General features: G+C 43.9%; 1 protein-coding gene across 1 annotated transcript in view; it reads left to right on the top strand.

Annotated features, from left to right (window-relative positions):
- LOC141086244 (uncharacterized) overlaps positions 1 to 24,649 on the top strand; it is a 66,917-nt gene that overhangs the window by 21,905 nt on the left and 20,363 nt on the right. Inside the window, exons 7-9 of the mRNA XM_073572117.1 lie at positions 3,420 to 3,479; positions 22,975 to 23,131; positions 24,430 to 24,628. Coding sequence (XP_073428218.1) covers positions 3,420 to 3,479; positions 22,975 to 23,131; positions 24,430 to 24,628 — 416 coding nt within the window. The remainder of the gene's footprint in view (positions 1 to 3,419; positions 3,480 to 22,974; positions 23,132 to 24,429; positions 24,629 to 24,649) is intronic.

Here is a 24,649-nt window from a genome sequence, read left to right as displayed (position 1 = left end):
GAGCAGAACGGCACGAAGAGCAGCCTACTTACAGGTGGAGCAGATTATCTCTGAGTCAACGACACCTGGCAGGTGTAGACATGGTTGGTATGGTGCTTTCAAGGAAAATACTTGTAGAAAAATTAATATCTAAGAGCAAGAGTGCTGCATTTTTCTTGCTCTTGGATATAGTCACAGACACTGATTTGTATGGGACTTTGCCTGTGCAAACAATAAGGAGTCACATAACTTACTGTAGAACCAAAGCCTTTAGTCTACTGATCACAGTAACGGTTAGTGCTCACTACACAGTGAGTATGCTGTGATTATTCCCCATGACTGACAGCTTACTCTGCAGCATATGTGTGCAGCTTATGTGCACAGAGTAAACTATCAGACAAGGTGCAGAGGAGGATTGATCATAGAGCTATTACTGTATAGTCAGCAGTGACCATGACCGCCCCGATGACTGTAAGCGAGCGGCTGCATGAAGAATATAATTTCACTTTCATGTTGCTGATAACAATGACTTAAGCCTGCTGTGGTAATGCTACTCACTTGGCTGCTCATAGAGGTAGACACAGGAATGTTTCTTCTGCTCGTTTGTTTAGAACACGGCCTAAACCAGTGCAGGGTTCAATATAAAAATCTGTCCCTTCTGGAACAGGAAAAGAAACCAAATATATAGCACAGTCCATATGCCTGCGGGGATCAGGGTACAACAGAGTACAGAGTTCAGCCCAGTTGTATATAAACACTTACCTGGAGCTCTTGCCTCCAGACACACAGACAAAAAACTCAGTGGCCGGACATTTAATCTGCCGAACCACACCCTTGAGGTGGAGATATGGTGAGTAGTCATCCTACCCATCTCTTGCAACTACTCACAAAAAAAACCTGTCATGGTTGATTAACCCCTCAGCACATCACATACTAGAGAGAAACTTCTGTGTTTCACATCATGGAAGATAGAAATCTTTGTAATACATATCTCCCCTCACATACATTGCCAGTGACTCTGTCACAACCCCCCCCCCCCGCCCAAAGTCAGGGGTTTTGGCACCTTCAGACACCAGGAAGTCTGGAGAGGGCATCAGTGTTACCGTGTAACTTCCTGGGTCTATGTTCTAGGTGGAAACTGAAGTCCTGGAGGCCTAAGAAACACCTAGTCACCTGTGCATTCATAGGGTAAGTTCACACTGGGCGTTTTTGCTGCTTTTTTTCTGCAGCAAAACCTGATTTCTTTTCTTGGCAGGAAAGTAGCTGCAACAAAAACGCAGGTTTAAGTGCATTTTTTGTGTGTTTTTTTTGGTGCGTTTTTTGGGTTTCTTTGACCATGCTAATATCCATGACTTTTCTGCAGAAAAAAACGCTGCAAATAATGATACCTGCGTTTTTGCAGCGTTTTTCAACATCCATTCAAGCCAATGGGTGAAAAATGCTGCAAAAACGCTGAAAGAAGTGACATGCTCTATGCCCAAAAAAAGCAGCAAAGCACAAAATCCTGATGACACAAAAAACCTATGTGTCTGCATGAGATTTCTGAAATCTCGTAGGCTTTGCTGGTACTGTAAAAAGCAGCTGAAAATTCGCATAAAAAAATGCAGCAAAAGAACGCAGCAAAAACGCCCAGTGTGAACATACCCATACCCTTCTTTTCTCTTAACCATCTTAGAGGTGCATGGTCTGACACTAGTTAAACCTACGATCTAGTAGGTAGTGCTCCAGCGAATCAATGGCCCATTTAATGGCTAAGCATGCTTTCTTGACAATGGCATAGTTTTTCTCGCAGGAAGAGAGCTTCCGACTCAGATACAGGATGGGATGTTCTTCACCATTTTTCTATTGAGGCAGAATGGCTCCCAATCCGACTTCTGAAGCATTTCTCTGGACCACGAATTCTTTATTGAGACCAGGAGCGGCTGTTTTCATAGGACCAGCTTCAGCTCTTGGAATGCCATTTCTGTTTCAGACATCCATTAGGCCAATATTGATTTGGTGCCTTTTAGGAGATCCGTCAGTGGTGCAGCAGTTATGGTGAAATTTGGGATAAACCGGTGGTAATAACTCACAGTTCCAAGAAAAGCTCTCACCTGCTTCTTGGAAAGGGATTGCGGCCACTTCTGGATTGCCTCGACCTTGTTTACTTGTGACTTGATTTTGCCTCTACCAACAATGTAGCCTAAGTACTTGGTGGCTTCCTTCCCCATGGCACATTTTTGGGGATTTATGGTAAACCCTGCCTTTCTCAAAACCTCCAGAATCGCCTGTACCTTTGTTAGATGACTACCTCAATCTGGTCTGGAGACTACAATGTCATCGAGGTGGTGACGCATGTGGATTTGTGGACCCACTGTGCCACAGGGCCAGGCCTCCCTAGGAAGGGGCGTAGCTAAGCGGCTACCAGTTGTTCACTGGAGTTTCTGATGATGGAGACACAGACTGGGCTGCAGGTAGCTGCCAGGTACCACCCTTAGGGCCATACTCATTGTCATTCTCACTGCCGCCGGCACTCGGACCGGAGCGTGTGGCTACATGTATTTCTATGCAGCCGCACGCTCCGGTCCGAGTCCCAGCGGCAGTGCCAGGTTTTCATGCGACAGACTCGCACGAGAATCGTGCGAGTCTCTCGCAAGTGAGTATGAGCCCTTAGATCCTGGTACTGCAGGTGACGCAGACTTCGGGACCAGGACTATCCATATGGGGCCAGGGGACTTCAGATTCAGGACTGGCTGCACTGGAACCAGGGGAATTCGGATTCAGGTTTTGGCCGCAACAGGACCAGGGGACAACGTTCAGGCACTGGCCACACTGGGACCAGGGATTCAGGTTCAGGACACTGACCACACTGTGACCAAGGATTCGGGTTCAGGACACTGGCCACACCAGGACCAGGGGACCTCACAACTGAACTGGTAGAAGGCAAACTACTTAATGCCTCAGCTCGTTGCTTGGCGACTCCCTAAGGGAGGGGAGTCTTTTATACAGGATGACTGCCAGGAATTGGCTGAGAGCCATCTTACAGGTGTACTAATTATACTAAATGCCTCTCAACAACAAACTGAAGGTATTTACTTTTTGCATGCACTGCCCCTAAAAGAGAAAGGGAGAGCGAGCATGCGCACACACCAGGAAGAAGCAGGAGCACACCGGGGAACCACAACTCAGAGGTGGGGCAGTGAGTAAGCTGGAGTCCCTGCGTGGAGGGAGAAGGGGTCACCATGCAGTGGCACCGGCCATTGCACTTACATGTACGATGATTATGATCGTCTGCATGAGCCATAAGTTTCATATATCTAACGCGAAGAAGAGAGAATATTATCTCTTCCTTTTCTGTGACCTGAAATTTCCTGAAAGGATTGTCATCTACAGACAGAGGGATGAGGTAAATGAGATGACTCTAATTTCAATGGAGTATTGATATGTATATTGTCTTCCAGGTAGAAAGCTTCCTAGAGGCCAGACTCTGGAACCAAATATTTGTCTGGACAGAAGAAAAGGTGAGATGTAACGTGTGTCATGTTATGGCTACAATACAATACTACAGGACACATATGGTATTTACCTATTACTAATCCGTTATAAGTGATTATGCCAAGTATTGTGGCAGATGCAGATAAAATCCTTTTCCTTCATCATTTGTACATTTTAATGTTGGAATCATATTTATATTATACATTTGTCCTAGTTTGTTTCTTTTTTGTTCTTTGCTGTAAAAGGAACATTTCATCCATTTTTCCTAGATAAAACCACATGCCAATAAAATATTTTTTTATACTGGTCAAGTTTAGAGTATAGATTTTTTAAATTTTGTCTTCTGTAGAATTTTTTTTTTTTGGGGTGGGGGGGGGTATAGGTGGGGAAAATGGCATTTTATATAAGCTGTTGTTCTGCTCAGTCAACCATATGCTTTACATCAGCTATGTAGATGTGGAAAACTGGTGTCTGGAGATTATTAAGTTGAATGGAAGATATTTTTGGTACATGCTCTGTTACCTGTGCAGAAGTCACAATGCAAGGAGGAGGAGGTGATATACTCCCATAATCTTTATAATATGCCTTTCATAGTAATCCTGCCTGTAATGGTAATCATTTGGCTATAGAAGAGTGATCTTTACAGAACAGAATGAGACAAAAAGAAAACTGCAAGATTTAAGGATGTTTTTAATATAATACAAATAATGCCATTAAAAATTTAAAAGAAACACACTACCAAAGTGTATAAAAATATGCTTGAATGCCCACAATCAATATTTATATAATTGCCTTGTAATGTTTTCATTTCCTGTTTCCTCATACACTCGCTCACAATCACACTCACACACTCAGAGTCACACACTCAGACTCACACTGTCACGGTATTGTCACAGTATGTCTGGCTCTGCGTGACGCGACCCGACGATCGGTCGGTCACAAAACCACAAGACAGACAAGGGGACACCGGGGAAACAATTACAACGGTGGGCCCTATAATAGGGAACGGGGAAGTGGACACCTCCTGCACTCTCCTAAGGAAGAGCCCTGACTCTCCTCACGTTCCCTATACAGGTTCTTTCAACCTGTCGCCGACCAGGATACCTAAGTCCCTCACTTGCCATGAACCTATCCCTTACAAGGGAACTGGCAAGTGCGGACACTGGTCCTCACCGCTGTACTAGTAAAACACAAGGAAAAATAACGGACAGGGAAAAACAACAACTTAGCTTTCTCTGCTGCTAATGCTCCTGAGGCAGCAGAGTACGGCACCTGATCAGCATCCAGCAGCATCACCACTGCTCCAAATAAGCTGAACCCCCTCTCCACCAGGTAGGTCCAGTCTTCACCAAGGATGGTTAGCAAATGACCAGTATTACCAACAGTGATCTGGAGCACCTGACGACCTTTTATAGGAAGGAGGGGGGGTGGTCCCCACCTGCTGGCTAATTAAACGTGTAGTAACACCAGCGGCCACCGGGGGGGGAAAATCCAGCAGCCAACCAACTACAGTTGTAGTAACACCAGCGGCCACCGGGGGCAAAAACTGACATTAACCCCCCGATGGCCTGAAAGGACAAATGTTTATATCAGGAAATCCAGACTCTCACACAGATCCAAACATGGATCGTGATGCACACTCACGCAGCCACTTGCGCGGTACCGCTAGCAAAACACCGTCGCACTGCGCGACGTGTCTTGAAGCCGGTCACATTAAAGGGGTTTTCCCACGAACCATTTTAAAAATTGTCTGTGTCTGACCATGTACAGAGCATACCACATCTCCTGGGCAGGGAAGGAAGCAAAAGACAATACTGACATTACAGCTGGGGATCACAGATGATTCATTTTGAGAGGTAAAATATTCCACTGACTGTTTTTAAACAATATTTTACCTCACAAAATGTATCCTCTGCAATCTCCTGCTGTAATGTCAGTATTGTATTTTGCTTCCTCCCCTGCCCAGGAGCTGTGGTATGTTCTGTACACAGTCAGACACAGGGGTGAGAGAGACAGAGCACAGGGGGAAGACAGCTCAAATGGGAAAGCACATGAGGGGAGAACACAGCAAAGGAAGGAGAGACAGCAGACAAAGGGGATAGCACATGGGGTAGACAGGTCAAAGAAGAGAGCACAGACGGGAAAAGTCAGCACATGGGGAAAGAGAGAGTGGATAGGTGGGTGATCACATGGGGGGAGAGATTCTCAACGCTGCAAAACCTGCCCCCATCGTGACATTACCGCCCTCCCGATGCGATACCATCGGGCCTCCATCTAGTCTATTTATGATCGTCTTGTAATGTCTTCATTTCCTGTTTTGTTCAGATGTCGCCGTATCCCAGAATTCCAAGGGAAGTTCACTGACTGCCATATTGGGACACTCAAGTGATGGGTGCCTCAATATGGAAACTGCTGCTGGTACCAACCTATTGCGTGGTACCACCAGCGGAACACCGTAGCACCACACACACACAAACACCCACACTCTATACGACGTACGCACCACACTCACACACACACTCTCACACTCACATTCTCACTCACAGTCACACTCGCACACTCAGACTCACATGTAGCCTCTTGCGCGGTACCACTAGCGGAACACCGTTGCACTGCGCCTCCGCGAATTCCACGCAGGCTCAGTGAATAATTCGACTGATCCCGGTGGCAGATGCGCGACTTGTCTACAGGCAGAGTAAGCCAGTCACATTAATGGGATTTTCCCATGAACAAAAGTTCATTTTAAAAATTGTCTGTGTCTGACCGTGTACAGAGCATACCACATCTCCTGGGCAGGGGAGGAAGCAAAAGACAATACTGACATTACAGCAGGGGATCACAGAGGATTCATTTTGTGAGGTAAAATATTTCACTGACTGTTTTTAGAAGTTTTAACTTTCACTCTGGATGCTAGCAGTTTACCCGCTTTATTATTTTGGGAGTAGTAATGGGATTTGGTGATCATAAGATTTTTTTCATAATTGTGTAAGAGTAATTCCCACAATTCCAGTTGAAGATCACGTAGTTTACACATTTGGGCAGAGGATGGGTCTCTTTTATTCATGTATTCCAGTGAACTGATCGATGCTGTAAGATCTGATAAGCGTTTTTCTCTTTGCTTTTTAAGGATATGGCCTATTTTAATAAAGTGGCCCCTGATAAACGCTTTATGGGCATTCCATACATGGAAGTAATTAGTGACCGAGTCCGCATTGAGCTCAAAGTATTCTTTGAGAGCCACTTTTGTTTGTGCCACTAAATGGGGTTTTTTTAGAATAAAGGGGTTCATCTTCCACAGGGAGTAAAGGGGGCACTCAGATTCTTCCCGAATAGACATCTTTATGGGGGCGTGATCCGACCAAGTTATACGTATTTCTGATGAGTTGACAATATTAAGGAGAGACCTGCTAACCAAGAATAGGTTTATCCGGGAGTAGGAGTGATGTACCTGTGAAAAGGTATAGTCCTTCTCACATGCATGAAGAACCCTCCATATGTCATATAGGTCCTCCCGAAAGGCTAAGGGGGGGAGCACAGGCAGCCCCCTGGAGGTTGGGGTGGAAGAGTCCAGAGAATTAGCAAAAACACAATTAAAATCCCCACATAGGATTACATGGCCCTGTTTAACCTTATTGATTCTAGTTAATAATTTTTTGATAAATCTAGTCTGTGCTTGGTTTGGAGCATAAATGACGGCTATAGTATATAAAACATTATTTATGGTGCCCACTTGTATGATGCATCGACCTGCAGGGTGAAGTTCTAGATAAGTCGAGGAGAAAGCAACAGACGCCTTGATAGCTAACATCACCCCTCTCTTTTTTTTCAAGAAATTAGATTGGACCACATATGGAAAGAGCCGATGAGACAGTCTGTGGGAGTCTTTCTACAATAAGTGCGTCTCCTGGGCACAAAACACCTCACATTTAGCTGTGACCGCCTCTTTCCACATATAAGATCTTTTATGAGGGCTGTTTAGGCCTCGAACATTAAGTGAGCATATTGTAATAACCATATTGTAAACATACGGATGCTAGTATGACTAATGGGTTGCCCATTACACCTGTCAGAATTGCCTGCAAAGTGGGAAAATGCTGGACTCGAATAAACCACAGGGTATGCAAAAGGATAGAAAAAAACAAAAACCAAACGCAATGCAAACTAATAAAATCAGAAGTAAAGTCATGAAACAGACCGAAGACTGCACTTCGGTCCACAAAACGCGGGAGTAGGAAATCCGCGGGGGGGTATATCACTGTCCGCACCAACCAGTCAGGATGCCACCCTTGTTAAAAGATAGCAAAATATAGATAATGATTATATCTTCAGAGCCTGTTTCTTTTTGGGAGGACTTTCTGCCATGTCTCCTCTGCCCTTACAGGCGGCTCTCTTTGTTTCTGAGGTTGTTCCTGCACTTGTATATCCCAGGTACGAAGCAAATCTCTTCCTCTTTCATATGAAGAGACAGTATGCCACGAGCCTTTGTTGTTAATGAGCAATTTCTTGGGGTACCCCCACCTGTACACCACCTGAGATTCTCTGAGGGCTGCAGTGATGGGATTCATTAGTCTGCGGAAGCGCAGTGTCTCTGCCGAGAGATCAGCATAAATTTTGATTTGGTGGAAAGGTGAAGGTAGAGATCCTTTCTTCCTGGAATAAGACAGAAGTTCCTCTTTAATATGATAGCAATTAATGCGTGCAACAATATCCCTCGGAACAGTGTCTGGCAAGTGGCTTGGGCGAGATACTCTGTGCGCTCGATCAATAATTAGTTCATATGGTGAACAGTAGGGGACCACCGCTTGGATTAAATCTTGCACATAACCCCTCAGCTAAGAGGGTGTGGTGGTTTCTGGTACTCCCCTTAACCCCTTACCTACAAATGACGTAATATTCCGTCCATGTGACCATGGACCTAATTACCATGGACGGAATATTACGTCATCGCGATCATCGGCGCCCACGTGGTGAGCGCCGCTGATCGCGGCCGAGTGTCAGCTAATTATCATAGCTGACACCCGGCACGGACCGCCCCCGACACGCTAACCCCCTGCACACCGCGATCAAACACGATCGCGGTGTACCGGGGGTTAAAGGGAAGCATCGGCAGGGAGGGGGCTCCCTCCTTGCTTCCCTGAGCCCCCCACAGCAGCGCAATGTGCAGCGCTGCTGCGGGGGGCTCCTTTCCTGCAGGTCCCCGGATCCAATATGGCGACGGGGACCTCCGGGGGTATGCAGGAAGCTGGCTTCCTCAGTGCCTGCAAAGCGCAGGCATGAGGAAGCCTGTGCAGTGCCTGTGACAGATCGCTGATCTGTCACAGTGATCTGTGATGTGACAGATCAGCGATCTGTCACAGGACAGTGATGTCCCCCCTGGGACATTGTAATAAAGTAAAAAAAAAATAAAAAAAAAGTGTAAAAATAATTTAAAAAAAATCGCCAAATAAATAAAAAAAAAAAAAAAATATTCCCCAATAAATTCATTTTTTGGAAATAAAAAAAAACAAAAAAACCAATAAAAGTACACATATTTGGTATCGCCGCGTCCGTAACGACCCGCCCTATAAAACTGTCCCAATAGTTAACCCCTTAAGCGAACCCCTTAAAAAATAAAAATAAAAAACAAAGCAAAAAATAATGATTTATTATCATACCGCCGAACAAAAAGTGCAATACCGCGCGATCAAAAAGACGCATATAAATATTCCTGGTACAGCTGAAAACGTCATCTTGTCCCGCAAAAAAAGGAGCCACCATATAGCATCATCAGCGAAAAAATAAAAAAGTTATAGCTCGCAGAATAAAGTGATGCAAAAATAATTATTTTTTATATAAAATTGTTTTCATTGCATAAAACCGACAAAACATAAAAAAACGACCTAAATGAGGTATCGCTGTAACCGTACTGACCCGAAGAATAAAACCGCCTTATAAATTTTACCGCACCCGGAACGGCGTAAACGCACCACCCAAAAGAAATTCATGAAACGCTGGTTTTTGTAAATTCTGCGTCCCAAAAAACGAAATAAAAAGCGATCAAAAAATGTCACATGCCCGAACATGATACCAATAAAAGTGTCAACTCGTCCCGCAAAAAATAAGACCTCACATGACTCGGTGGGTCAAAATATGGAAAAATTATAGCTCTCAATATGTGGTGATGCAAAAACTATTTTTACAATAAAAAGCGTCTTTTAGCGTGCGACAGCTGTCAAACATAAAAACCGCCATAAATAGTAAATCAAACCCCCCGTTATCACCCCCTTAGTTAGGGAAAAATAATAAAATTAAAAAAATGTATTTATTTCCATTTTCCCATTAGGGTTAGGGCTAGGGTTAGGGTTAGGGCTAGGGCTAGGGTTAGGGATAGAATTGGGGGTTTCCACTATTTGCGAACATCAGGTGCTCTCCAAACGCAACATGGCATCTGATCTCAATTCCAGCCAATTCTGCGTTGAAAAAGTCAAATGGTGCTCCTTCCCTTCCAAGCTCTGCCATGCACCCAAACAGTGTTTTACCCCCTCATATGCGGTATCAACCTACTCAGGACAATTTGCAAAACAACTTTTGGGGTCCTATTTCTCCTGTTGCCCTTAGGAAAATAAAAATTTTGGGGCAAAAATATCATTTTTGTGGAAAAAATTTTTTTTGTTATTTTCACGCCTGGGCGTTATAAACTTCTGTGAAGCACTTGGGGGTTCAAAGTTCTCACCACACATCTAGATAAGTTCCTTGGGGGGTCTAGTTTCCAAAATGGGGTCATTTGTGGGGGGTTTCCACTGTTTTGGTACATCAGGGGCTTTCCAAACGCGACATGGTGTCTGATCTCAATTCCAGCCAAAAAAGTCAAATGGCGCTGCTTGCCTTCCGAGCTCTGCCATGTGCCCAAATAGTCATTTACACCCACATATGGGGTATCAGCGTACTCAGGACAAATTGCACAATAACTTTTAGGGTCCTGTTACCCTTGGGAAAATAAAAATTGGGGGTGAAAAGATCATTTTGTGGAAAAAATATGATTTTTTTAATTGTACCGCTGTACATTATAAACTTCTGTGAAGCCCTTGTGGGTTCAAAGTTCTCACCACATATCTAGATAAGTTCCTTAGGGGGTCTAGTTTCAAAAATGGGGTCACTTGTGAGGGGTTTCCACTGTTTAGGTACATCAGGGGCTCTCCAAACGCGACATGGCGTCCGATCAGAATTCCAGCCTATTTTGCATTGAAAAAGTCAAACGGCGCTCCTTCCCTTCTGAGCTCTGCCATGCGCCGAAACAGTGGTTCCCCCCCACATATCAGGTATCAGCGTGCTCAGGACAAATTGCACAATAATTTTTGCCGTCCAATTTCTCCTGTTACACTTGGTAAAATAAAAAAAATTGAACCTGAAGTAATTTTTTTTGTGAAAAAAAGTTAAATGTTAATTTTTTTTAAATATTCAAAAAATTCCTGTGACGCACCTGAAGGGTTAATAAACTCCTTGAATGTGGCTTTAAGCACCTTAAGGGGTGCAGTTTTTAGAATGGTGTCACTTTTGGGTATTTTCTATCATATAGACCCCTCAAAGTGGCTTCAAATGTGATGTGGTCTGTAAAAATAAAATGGTGTTGCAAAAATGAGAGATCGCTGGTCAACTTTTAACCCTTATATCTTACTAACAAATAAAAATTTTGGTTCCAAAATTGTGCTGATGTAAAGTAAACATGTGGCAAATGTTACTTATTAACTTTTTTGTGTGCCATATCTCTGTGATTTAAGGGCATAAAAATTCAAAGTTGGAAAATTGCGGAATTTTCAAAATTTTCGCCAAATTTCCGTTTTTCTCATAAATAAACGCAAGTTATATGAATGAAATTTTACCACTAACATGAAGTACAATATGTCATGAGAAAACAAAGTCAGAATCACCGGGATCCACGGAAGCGTTTCAGAGTTATGACCTCATAAAGGGACAGTGGTCAGAATTGTAAAAATTGGCCCGGTAGTTAACGTGCAAACCACCCTTGGTAGTGAAGGGGTTAATTTCAGGTTGCTCCTGAGGGTAAGATCCTCCAAGTCCACAAGTTTATTATACAGTGGGGAAAAAAAGTATTTAGTCAGTCAGCAATAGTGCAAGTTCCACCACTTAAAAAGATGAGAGGCGTCTGTAATTTACATCATAGGTAGACCTCAACTAAGGGAGACAAACTGAGAAAAAAAAATCCAGAAAATCACATTGTCTGGTTTTTTTTCATTTTATTTGCATATTATGGTGGAAAATAAGTATTTGGTCAGAAACAAGCAATCAAGATTTCTGGCTCTCACAGACCTGTAACTTCTTCTTTAAGAGTCTCCTCTTTCCTCCACTCATTACCTGTAGTAATGGCACCTGTTTAAACTTGTTATCAGTATAAAAAGACACCTGTGCACACCCTCAAACAGTCTGACTCCAAACTCCACTATGGTGAAGACCAAAGAGCTGTCAAAGGACACCAGAAACAAAATTGTAGCCCTGCACCAGGCTGGGAAGACTGAATCTGCAATAGCCAACCAGCTTGGAGTGAAGAAATCAACTGTGGGAGCAATAATTAGAAAATGGAAGACATACGAGACCACTGATAATCTCCCTCGATCTGGTGCTCCACGCAAAATCCCACCCCGTGGGGTCAGAATGATCACAAGAACGGTGAGCAAAAATCCCAGAACCACGCGGGGGTACCTAGTGAATGAACTGCCGAGAGCTGGGACCAATGTAACAAGGCCTACCATAAGTAACACACTACGCCACCATGGACTCAGATCCTGCAGTGCCAGACGTGTCCCACTGCTTAAGCCTGTACATGTCCGGGCCCGTCTGAAGTTTGCTAGAGAGCATTTGGATGATCCAGAGGAGTATTGGGAGAATGTCCTATGGTCTGATGAAACCAAACTGGAACTGTTTGGTAGAAACACAACTTGTCGTGTTTGGAGGAAAAAGAATACTGAGTTGCATCCATCAAACACCATACCTACTGTAAAGCATGGTGGTGGAAACATCATGCTTTGGGGCTGTTTCTCTGCAAAGGGGCCAGGACGACTGATCCGGGTACATGAAAGAATGAATGGGGCCATGTATCGTGAGATTTTGAGTGCAAACCTCCTTCCATCAGCAAGGGCATTGAAGATGAAAAGTGGCTGGGTCTTTCAACATGACAATGATCCAAAGCACACCGCCAGGGCAACGAAGGAGTGGCTTCGTAAGAAGCATTTCAAGGTCCTGGAGTGGCGTAGCCAGTCTCCAGATCTCAACCCTATAGAAAACCTTTGGAGGGAGTTGAAAGTCCGTGTTGCCAAGCGAAAAGCCAAAAACATCACTGCTCTAGAGGAGATCTGCATGGAGGAATGGGCCAACATACCAACAACAGTGTGTGGCAACCTTGTGAAGACTTACAGAAAACGTTTGACCTCTGTCATTGCCAACAAAGGATATATCACAAAGTATTGAGATGAAATTTTGTTTCTGACCAAATACTTATTTTCCACCATAATATGCAAATAAAATGAAAAAAAAACAGACAATGTGATTTTCTGGATTTTTTTTTCCCAGTTTGTCTCCCATAGTTGAGGTCTACCTATGATGTAAATTACAGATGCCTCTCATCTTTTTAAGTGGTGGAACTTGCACTATTGCTGACTGACTAAATACTTTTTTTCCCCACTGTATATGGCTTCTATGTCTTCTGCCATGTCATTGTGAGAGTCAATAAGGTTGTTATGGGAAGATGCAAATTCTCCCATTTTGTCCTCCACATGGGAGACTCTCTCCTCCACCTCCTGAATGTGAGATGTAACAGGTTTTAACATTAAAGAAAAGTCCTTTAGCATTGCGGTGCTAAAAGTCATCAGCATATCTTTAATTAAAGTTCCTGAAGCAGGGAGATCTGTTGTAGAAAGTTGCTGTAATACTGCAAGAGATTTACAATTGGCCCCTCCAGAATCCCCTTTCTCTGCAACATCTCTCTTGTTATTCTGGGAGTGCAGGGGAGGTGTGCATTGCTGCATATCCACCTGCCGGCCTGCTAGAACTACATTTCCCTCGTGTCCCTCCGCAAGTGGGGAAAATCTAGATCCTGGTGATGAACCAGGACCCCGGAGATAAGGTGAGGTGGGTGTTGCCTCATCCTACACTGCAGCGGTGGTCTTTGCTGGGCTCAGGGGCAGTGGAGAGGGGGACTCTCCCAAGGAGCAGGAGAGTCTGCTTACTGAGGGGCCATCTTGCCTGGTATCCCTGTTGAAGAAAATCTCCAATTTGCTTTGGTTTTTGAGATTTCTCTTACCCCTTGTCATCTTGCCAGCGATCAGTGCGGATTCGGGCAGCCTGGTGGGTTGATTAATATGCAGGAAAGGCGCTGAAATTGTCGCTTTGCAGGGTCTCAGGGAAGGAGCATTCAGCTCATGCAACTGGCATCCTAGGCATCCAGGCCACGCCCACTGACTTTTTTTATACAATATTTTACCTCACTAAATGTATCCTCTGCGATCTCCTGATGTAATGCCAGTATTGTCTTTTGCTTCCTCCCCTGCCCAGGAGCTGTGGCTTGTTCTGTACACGGTCGGACACAGGGATGAGAGAGACAGAGCACAGGGAGGAGACAGCTCAAACGTAACAGCACATGAGGGGAGAACACAGCACAGGAAGGAGAGAGACAGCAGACAAGGGGGATAGCACATGGGGTTGACAGGTCAAAAAAAAGAAGAGAGCACAGACAGAAGAAGTCAGCACATGGGGAGAGAGTGGATAGGTGGGTGAGCACATGGGGGGGAGAGATTCTCAACGCTGCAAAGCCTGCCCCTATCATGACATTACCGCCCTCCCGATGCTATAGCATCGGGCCTCCATCTAGTCTAAAATATCCTTTCTAAATATCTATTTCTACACCCTAACCACTTTTGTGATTAGCTTTATTATAAAATTACTTACAATTCTCCCCATCCAGCTAATTCTAAAATCTATCACTCCCCTCAAACGAATAGTCATCAGGAGGGTGGTGATAGATGCAGCGAGTGAAACCCCCTGATGGTGTGTCATTTGAGGTCAGTGCTAGAAGCTGTTGGACAGCGCTGGTGTCACTCACTGCTTCTATCCTTACCCCATGACAACTTTTTGTTTCACAGTTTGAAGATGTGGCGGAGATAGAAGCAGAGTGCCAATGCTGCGCTCACCTCTCCAATAGTGTCTATCACCCAGGATCCAGGACATGTTCAAAGGGCGGTCCCACTACATGATGACAATCAATTGACCCTTAATAAAGTTGTGGTGTACCCAAGCTAAGTTAGAGAGGGGAAGAGACCCCACGCATATCGCCGCAAACAAGTACAGCTTCCTCATAGACAATAGTATAAATGCACAGAGGCATGTTGACAATATACAGTGTGTCCGTAAAGTCATGGTGCACTTTTGACCAGTCACTGGAAAGCAACAAAAGACGATAGAAATGTGAAATCTGCTCCAAATAAAAGAAAACCTCTCCCAGTTTCATACCTATTCAGTGCAGTTCGATGTGGGCTCCATTTGTTGCCCTACACACACAAAAAAAAAAAAAAAGTGAAGTTCTTGCGACACACGGGTAAGGACGTCTAGTGTAACAGAGTGAATAATGTCTGTGATTCTCTGTTTTATGTGAGTAATGTCCCTGATACGTTCAATGTATACATGCCGCTTCACATAACCCCAAAAGTAAAAGTCTAAGGGCGTCAGATCCGGAGATTTATTGTATACTGTATACAGTACTTTCCTGTGACTGGTCAAAAGTGCACCATGACATTACGGACACACTGTATATACCATGTTGAAATTATTATCCAAAAATTACCAGCTGACGAACGCAGGACCACATATTACCAGTGTCATGTCCTCACGAAATGAACCGGGATTCATGTAGCTTAACAGGCAGCTAAACCGCTATACCAGGGTCCAATAATGGAGACTGTAATTGAATATGTGCTTTATTGAACGTGGGGTTTATTGATGTGGTGAAACTACAAACAGAAACATATAAATACAATCAGTACTGGGTTCATAGGAATACATATATACATAACATACATTATCTGCACTAATAGCTGAGCTGGGGAGCTAACTAAGCTGGCTAATGTGAGATAGGAATTATATACAGGGAGCACGTTACATACAAGTGATGCTGACGCAAGGGGAGTAGAGAAATGAGATGTTCCCATGAAGCAGGCTTGAGAGAAAATGGAAGACTGGAGGGAAAATGGGCTGAACTAACCATAATCCTTTGCACAGCGTACCAGGGTGCTTTGCAGACCTCCCAGAATGCATTGAGAATGGAGGAAAAGAGAATTCAGGAAGTACAATGCATAATAACATGCAGTTATGCTTTGGTCAGACTGGTGGAAGCGTCAGGCACAGAGTATCTATAATGCATGCGTGCCCGGCCACAAAGTGTATACAATGTGTGAGGCAGTGACCGGTGATATATGCGAGGGTCGCTATGTGGCCCCCAGGACGCACACAGAGGTGTATTGAGGCCATAGGAGTGCATTGCAGTCACAGGTATAGCGGTGATTGCAATGCAAAATAAAAGTAAGTGTTGGTCTTGGGCAGGCTATTTGTCCAAGGCAGATTTAAGAAAACCAGCTCTGGGCTTTTGTTTTTGAAATGGACTGCAGGATGGTAGTGGGGCTGTCCTTTTCCTTCCCAGCCGTTTTTTCCATGTGGCCTATGGCCACAGGTTGCTTGTAAAAACCCCTGCAGTAGAAGGATGGGTGTGTCAGTTTGGTCTTGCAAGCGTGCAGAGCAGGAGGCTCTGCAGAGCTCCACCTGTGTGAGGCAACATAGGCGGCAAGCGGAGCCAAAAGACCTGGCACCCCTCAGCGTACATGGCAGTGCAGTCATCCATGGCAACTGGTCTCAGAGGTATACTGTCCTGTGACCAGCTGTGAACCGGAGGTGAACAGTCTTGTGCCCTGCTGCCATCCGGAGGTGGACTGTTTTGTTTTCCGGCTGCGACCTGGAGGATCAATATTTACTTTCTGTTATGTGAGCACGCTGAACATTAAGAGTCTTTGCTTTGAACTTTGCTGGGTCACTGCCTCATAACTGTTCAGTGTGGATACTGCTGCACTACAAAAGATACATAGACCTCACCGTTTTATTGTTTTTCTCACTTTGCAATGATATTCAACACTTTTGTTATCCCTTTTATGTATACTTATGTATTTTTTGCACTTTGTTCTTCAGGGGATAAATAAAAACACAAAAAAAAAAACACATGGAAATGCCAAGTTTGGTGTAAATATAATCTCTGTCGCCACTAACTTTACAAGTGCATAATGATCTCTCTGTGGCAGTCTTCCCATTCATCCTTCAACATACAGTATGTGAAATGTGTGTTCTGACGTCCCGTACACATTGTGGCCAGGCACTCTTGCATTGTAATAATAATAATAAATTTTATTTCTATAGCGCCGACATATTCCACAGCACTTTACATTTCAGAGGGGATTTGTACAAACAATAGACATTACAGCATAACAATAATCACATAAATTATAACAAATACCAAGAGGAATGAGGGCCGTGCTCACAAGCTTACAGTCTGAGGAAAGAGGTAGACTAGACACGAAAGGTGGGTGGTAACAATTGCCCTGATTGTTTGGACCAGCCATAATGTTAAGTGTGTAACAGTACAGACACAGAGGGCTAATGGATGCATAAAGCATGTGGGAACATGATGCGGGGGAACCTGGTTATGGTAAAACTTTTGACTGTGCCACCCAGGGATAGATTAGGTTAATGTGTTGAGGCGGTAGGCCAGTCTGAATAAATGCGTTTTCAGGGCACGCTTAAAATTGTGGGGATGGGGACTAATCGTATTGACCTGGGAAGTGCATTCCAAAGAATTGGCGCAGCACGTGTAAAGTCTTGGAGACGGGAGTGGGAGGTTCTGAGTATTGAGGATGCTAACCTCAGGTCATCAGCAGAACGGAGGGCGCGGGTAGGGTGGTATACTGAAACAAGGGAGGAGATGTAGGGTAGTGCTGAGCCATGGAGGGCTTTGTGGGTGAGGGTAATAAGTTTATACTGAATTCTGCAGTGGATGGGTAGCCAGTGTAATGACTGGCACAAGGTAGAGGCATCGGTGTAACGATTGGTGAGGAATATGATCCTGGCTGCAGCATTCAAGACAGATTGGAGAGGGGAGAGTTTGGTAAGAGGGAGACCGATTAGAAGACAGTTACAATAGTCAAGACGAGAATGAATGAGAAACAGTAAGAGTTTTTGTGGAGTCAAAAGTAAGAAAAGGTAGAATTCTAGAAATGTTTTTGAGGTGTCGAGAGCGAGCCAGTGATCGATTGTGGGGGGCAAAGGAAAGCTCGGAGTCAAGAATGACCCCAAGACAGCGGGCATGTTGCTGGGGAGTAATAGTGGAACCACACACAGAAATGGCAATGTCGGGTATAGGTACATTTGTAGAGGGAGGAAACACACAAGGTAGCTTGTAGCTGACTTCCACCAGTCTCAGTCTCCTTATGCTTGTCATATTGCGTCATGATGTAACTCTGCCTCTAATTGGTTTATGTCAAACTCCTGATCTGTTGTGATCACTATGCATCACTTGCTAACACAGTTATCGTACACTACCTTCCCTGTCTCCAATTTCAGTGAAGACAGCCATTGTTCAAACTCGGCCTGGCAGGACCAAGAGCTGACTGCTGTGCTGAAAGAGGGTGTAGTAGGGTGAACAGGACAAACTGCTGGACTTTGATTGAGGCTCAGGCAGAGATGTTATGGTGGACTGAGAAAGATGTGGTGTGCTCAGTGAAACAAAAACACCAGGCATCTCCATTTCTGTATCAGCTGACTGATTCTCACTCACCCCGAGACCTGTATGAGGACACTTGCCACAGTGACGAAAAAAGAAGCAGCAGATACAGTTTATGGGATGGCCGGTGGTTGGCGAGGCCTGCTATTCCGCATTTTAGTGCAGTGTGATTGCCAGACTAAGGCATGTTGATCGCGTATGTGCTGCTTCATGCATGTAGTAGTCATATTATTGCAATTTTTGCCTCTATTGAATGGTTTTTTGCAAAGTTGGCAGATAACGTGAGTTGGGTCATCCTTTGTGGTCTCAAAAAAGGCCTAAGCTAGGCAAGCCGCAACATAACCTCCTTCTATTCCTCCTCCTCCTCCACCTCCTCCACTGATCTACTCAGCTACATGCCTTTGGGTTCACACCAACTGGGTCTACAACCTCATAGTCATTCTCATTGTTATCCCACTTCTCCCCCTGAGAGTCACTTTCCTCCTCTTCCTACCCTGACAGAACAGTACAGTCCCCATGCACATCAGGTAACTTAGTCTCAACAGTATCACTTCCACCCTTGAGGTTAGTGTCTGGTGACGAGGGTCTGGATTCTGCTCGGACCCTGACCCAACAGGAAAAAATTTGGGGCATCAGTGCAGATGCTTTCCTCCTCTGCATACTGCGAATCTTTGGAGCAAACCTCTGATGCCCCTACAATAGAAAGTGTGAGCATATGAGCAGCTCTGCAGAATTGCCCATCTGTGGTTCCTCACAGTCAGCTGGTCGGTTGGGAAGTTCTGAAACGTGAGGAAACAAGGGTAATTGGTGTGCCGCCTCTGAGGATTGCACTGTGTGTGATGTTAAGGTGGAGGAAGAGGAGGAAAGGCCACTTGATGCAGTGCTTGCCATCCACTGGACCACATGCTCTTTGTTACTCACATTTACAAGGCGTACCGCTGTGTGGCTGCCAAATAAAGGGAGTCACGTAGCCTGTCCAATAACAGATGTCAGTTGTTGGATAGGATGAGATGGTGTTTGTTCAGTAGAACATTCGGTAACATTAACACCTAACTCACGTACACGTCGAACTCCAAGCCTATTCCCCTTTTCACCACAACCTCACTTTTTCTCACTTATGTTGTATGTACCCTTCCCCTCTTTTAACCAGCTGTTTCACAACTCTAGGCCCAGACCAGTCAGTCATCTGCCAATGACAGATGCCCATGTGCCATGATGTTATGGATGGTTTCTGCTCCCTGATTGGCTGCTGGAATATATACACATTAAGTTATAAAAAATAAAAATTACACTCCGTCACTCCTTTTATCTATACACACCTCCTCCCCTCATCAAACACGTCTGCCCCTCTCATCATAGAGAACCACTATCCAAGCGAAAGGCCTAAAAAAAGCATTAGGGGAAACGCGATCATTTACTGAACTATGACAGAATTTTGCCGACTTTGAGAAAAAATGTTCAGGAAACCGAACACGAATCCAAATGTGGCATGTTCGTGCCGAATGAGATTGCCGAACGTTTTTTAAACAAGTTCGCTCATCTCCAATCACTATGCATCACTTGCTTACCCAATTCCTGTAATGCCGCAATGCTGGTCTTATGGGCTCCTGCGTCTGTCAGCTGGTAATTATTTGATAATCATTTCCTACATGGTATATATACGGTATATTATCAACACCAAAAAACCCAATAAATAATTATAACGGCAAAAACTCAAGACAATATTAATCAACCACAACAGAGCATAGTTTAAATTGCCAAAATATACAAATTTTATTATGCACAATCTGCTACAGGAGGATATCCAAAATTACAAAATATTCACAGATAACATAACAGGGATACTGCTATCCAAACAAGGAGACATATTGCACGTTTGCCCATATTAATAAAATAAACTATAATTTTTAATTCAAACAGGCACAGCCTGTATACAATTGTAATGAGAATACAGTATGCCACTAATTAATACAGACAACACCTGTAGACATTCCATTAATGTGCACTAGATGAACATGTTCAGATAAAAGGAAAAACTCCTTTGTTTAAACAGGCACTGCCTCTATTTGAATACATAGAGAGTCGGCGGGGGGCAGCACGGTGGCTCAGTGGTTAGCGCTGCAGCCTTGCAGCGCTGGGGTCCTGGGTTCGAATCCCACCAAGGACAACATCTGCAAGGAGTTTGTATGTTCTCCCCGTGTTTGCGTGGGTTTCCTCCGGGCACTCCGGTTTCCTCCTACATTCTAAAGACATACTAATAGGGAATTTAGATTGTGAGCCCCATCGGGGACAGTGGTGATGATGCGTGCAAAATGTAAAGCGCTGCGGAATATGTTAGCGCTATATAAAAATAAAGATTATTATTTATTAGAGTCAAGTCTCAGAACATGCCACCTATCTGTTTGTATACACAACACCCAACGTTGATACATTGGTGTGCAGCTAATTAGGAAAATGTGGTAAAGTACAAGGAGAGATTCCTAAAAAGGGCACTTACATGTTTGTGTATTAATCACGCAGGCTTCCCCGTCGCCCCAACGCGCGTTTTGCTTCTTTGTCAGGAGGCGTGTCTTGGGGCGGGGTGAGCGAGTATTTTATATAATGGATGGCCAATCAAATGATAGAAATAACGCACATCATGTAGTTGTCATACTCAACATTTGCGACCTGTGCCTCTGCTTCCTGCCACTATGGCGCATGTGCCGCTGACGTCACTCTCCCGGAAATGGACGGCGGGCTTGCGGCTGTGCACTGTATTCACGGTCGTGACCCACACGGCACCTCGCTTTCTGCCAGTTACCGGGCAAGCAGCGCTTCTTCCTCTGTGGTCGCCGCTGGGGATGGCGGGAGTATCAAGACACGGGCTGGCATGGTCCTGTTGCTCAAGGGGCAGAGCGCACCTTTCTCTGCTGCGCCTGCTCCCGCGAAGACTGACTGTTTTTGCGCACGCTATCAAACTCTCACTCTCAAACTGCACTCTCAGCAAACGCCCCTTGCTTCCCAGTGCAAAAGTCCATCCGGTCTCTTACTCCTTCCCCCGGACAACAGGAGAGACAGCCCGACAGTTCCGGCCCCGACAGTTCCGGCCCCGGCACAGGACAGGTGCCCACAGCCCGGTTCTCCTCCTTACAGCCAGAAGAAAGCCATTACTACACAAATGCCACAAAGTATCTCGCCTATAATATGCAAAACAGCACAGAGACAAGCCTCAAAACTTCTGAAACAAGGTAATTTGGAGTGATGAGACCAAAATTGGACGTTTTGGCCACAACCATAAATGTTACATTTGGAGATAGGCCTTTTTGACCTATGATGAAAGAAACACCATTCCTACTGTAAAGCACGGAGGTGGAGCTACAAAGGCACAGGAAATTTGGTCAAGGTTGAAGGAAAGTTGAATGCAGCACGTTATCAGCAAATACTAGAGGCAAACTTGCAATCATCAGCCTGGAAGCTGCGCAAGGGACATACTTGGACGTTCCTACATGACAACGATTCAAAACACAAAGCCAAGTCGACCTGTCATTGGGTACAGCAGAGCAAAATGAAGGTTCTGGAGTGGCCATCTCAGGCTCCTGACCTCAATATCATTGAACCACTCTGGGGAGATCTCAAGTGTGCAGGTCACGCTAGACAGCCCAGGAATTTACAGGAACTGGAGGCTTTTTGCCAAGAAGAGTGGGCAGCTTTACCATCTGAGAAAATAACGAACCTCATCCACAACTACCACAAAAGACTTCAAGCTGTCATTGATGTTAGAAAGGGCAATACAAGGTATTAAGAAATGGGGTATGTGAACTTTTGATCAGGGTCATTTGGCTTTCTTCTGGCGACTCGACCATGCAGCCCATTTTTTTCAAGTGCATCCTTATTGTGCATCTTGAAAGAGCCACATCGCTAGTTTTCAGAGAGTCCAGTATTTGTTCTTTGTGGGTTTTTCTTTGCATCCTGAACAATTTCCCTGGCATTTGTCACAGGTGAGAATGTTACCTTTAGTAGCCATTCAAACCCATTTGTGTCAACTTCTGTGCATGTTATCAGGCCAAAATCACCAGGTTATGTAAACTTTTGATCCCCAGTTTTGCATATATTTTCTTCTGTTCGGTCATATCTTTCTTATATATACGTTTTGTTCTAGGAACAGCGATGGACGCTGTGGGGAGTGAGTGCAGCCCCAGCCTCCTGGATGTTCTGTTTGAGACTCTTCTCAAATGAAATGGCACAGGGAGTAGAGTAAAAAGAATAAACACATATAGGGATTAGATAGAGAGACGTGTAGGGTTATAGTATTATAAAACTAATTACGAAAGGGACCTCTTTTTGACGAGGCAATTGATGGTTCTTGCATTTTTGCTTTTTCTCGTCCCCTTGTTACAAAAGCCATAACTTTTTTTATTTTTCTGATGACATAGTCATATGAGGACTTTTACTGTACAATCTGCTGGAGAATTTGTGGTGAAATAGCAAAAAAAAAAACAAAACAAAAAAAAAACCAACAAAATAAAGAAAAGTTTACCTTAAAGGGTAAAGGAAGAGGGGATATGTTATAAGAAAAGATGCTCTAGAGTAATTATTTCATATAGAATACAAATATTTACTAAAATTGACATGTCTGGAGAGCTGATGGAAGCTCTTTAATTGCATTATTGAAACACAAGTAATATGGCTGGTATGTAAGTTGCCTCTGACACTATGTTTCCTCATTAACCACATAGTTGAATCTACCACTTGGAAGCATTAAAGCCACTGTGCTGATTGAAAGTGTGCTGGCATCATTTGAGATGGAAGAAATCCTGTATGAGCTGAGGGACCATTCTGCTGGTTTGAACTGTGGCATTTGGGATTACTCGGCCTCCTTTGTCAATAAGTTTGGTAAATTTAGAATAAATATGTGTGTGCAAATAACATTTCTTATTCGTGTGATTGGGAGGCACAGTCACAGCTTCATGACTATGTATGTTCTCTTTTACGTCATTTTATCTTCGCTTCTTTTATGTTAACATAAGAAAAGCTCAAACGTGCAAGATAAAGTTACACTGCAGCAAGTGTAATATTTCACAACTGCATTGCATCAAACTAGAGCAGTGCTGTAATAAGGTCTAGGACACACCAAACCTTTTTGATGTCTTCAACTCAAAGACGACTTGTCACACCAGGTAAAAAGAGGGCATTTTTTGGTGTTATTTTACTGCCACTGCTCCTTCGAGTACACAGTTCGAGAAATATGGGCCTTTTTTGTTAGTTATAATGTTTAGGGTCTTTCCCAAGGCAACATTACTCACAGGTTAACCCCATCATGACATGCAGCGTACATGTATGACGTTGCTGGAAGTGCGTTTCTGCAAATTGGCGCAATAATGGCGGATTTAAAAAAAAAATCAATATACTGATGGGGACAGTGGTTAGAAAATAAGAGCAGAAACGGACTTTTTTTTTTTTTTTTAACCTAGGGACAGGTCCTCTTTAAATAGTTTTAATTACAAAATTTAATGCAAATACAGTAAAGAATAAATTTATTTTACCTTTATTTTTATAAGGAAACAGCAGGGACTCTATACATAAAATGTAATTTATTATATAGCCAATCTTCCCTTCACTGCTTGCCAGTTATACATACAGTATATGAGTCAATAAATTTCACTTTTTTTTTTATAGCTGCTGTTAAGCTGGCCATAAACACAAAGCTCGGACTACAGCTATCTTCTCCAACCTCCCCACAAACTATGAGCTGAGTGTGCATGTTTAACCACCGTGGAGAGGGCGATAACCTGCTGCCAGACACTTCAACCATGCCCAATGCAACCTGCCTCATCCTTGGGTTGCACCCAACTGGTGCCATCAGGCAGACACATTACATTATAATCCAAAGGAATTGTGATCTGCCGCCATAAATTGAATGCAAATGAACAACTTTACTGTTCTCTTTCTCATTATTTTATCAGAAAAGGCTTCATAGTTAAAAAGTAAAGAAAATAAGGACTTATCTAAAATCTAAGGCATGACGCTCTCACTTCCCATGAACAATCGTCAATCATTCCTGAAGGTTTTTTTTGGGATGGATAAAGTATTTGTTACAATACTATAATACCTTCCGTTCCTCTTCAAGTACATGATTAAGAAATGTTGGGAGATGTTTCATTTGATATAATTTTATTTACTTACTATTTTAGGACATCGGCCAACATTTTTGTTGCCAGATCGCAGTAAGTACGTGAATATGGAGAAACATTTTCTAAAAAGTTACATGGATTTGTTGGTGCAAACATGTCATCGAAGAGGAGCCTTAGCTACAGGGGGAATGGCTGCTCTACTTCTGCCGAAAGACAAAGAAAGCCAAGAGTATCAAAGTGTTACTGCCGCTGTTACACAGTAAGCTGGGAGAACCGAATA

Source organism: Dendrobates tinctorius, unplaced genomic scaffold (assembly GCF_039654945.1).
Source record: "Dendrobates tinctorius isolate UK_male_01 unplaced genomic scaffold, ASM3965494v1 ptg000030l, whole genome shotgun sequence".
Classification (NCBI taxonomy): Eukaryota; Metazoa; Chordata; class Amphibia; order Anura; family Dendrobatidae; genus Dendrobates; species Dendrobates tinctorius.
Note: the sequence above shows the minus strand (reverse complement) of the source record. Positions and strands in the feature narration are given on the sequence as shown.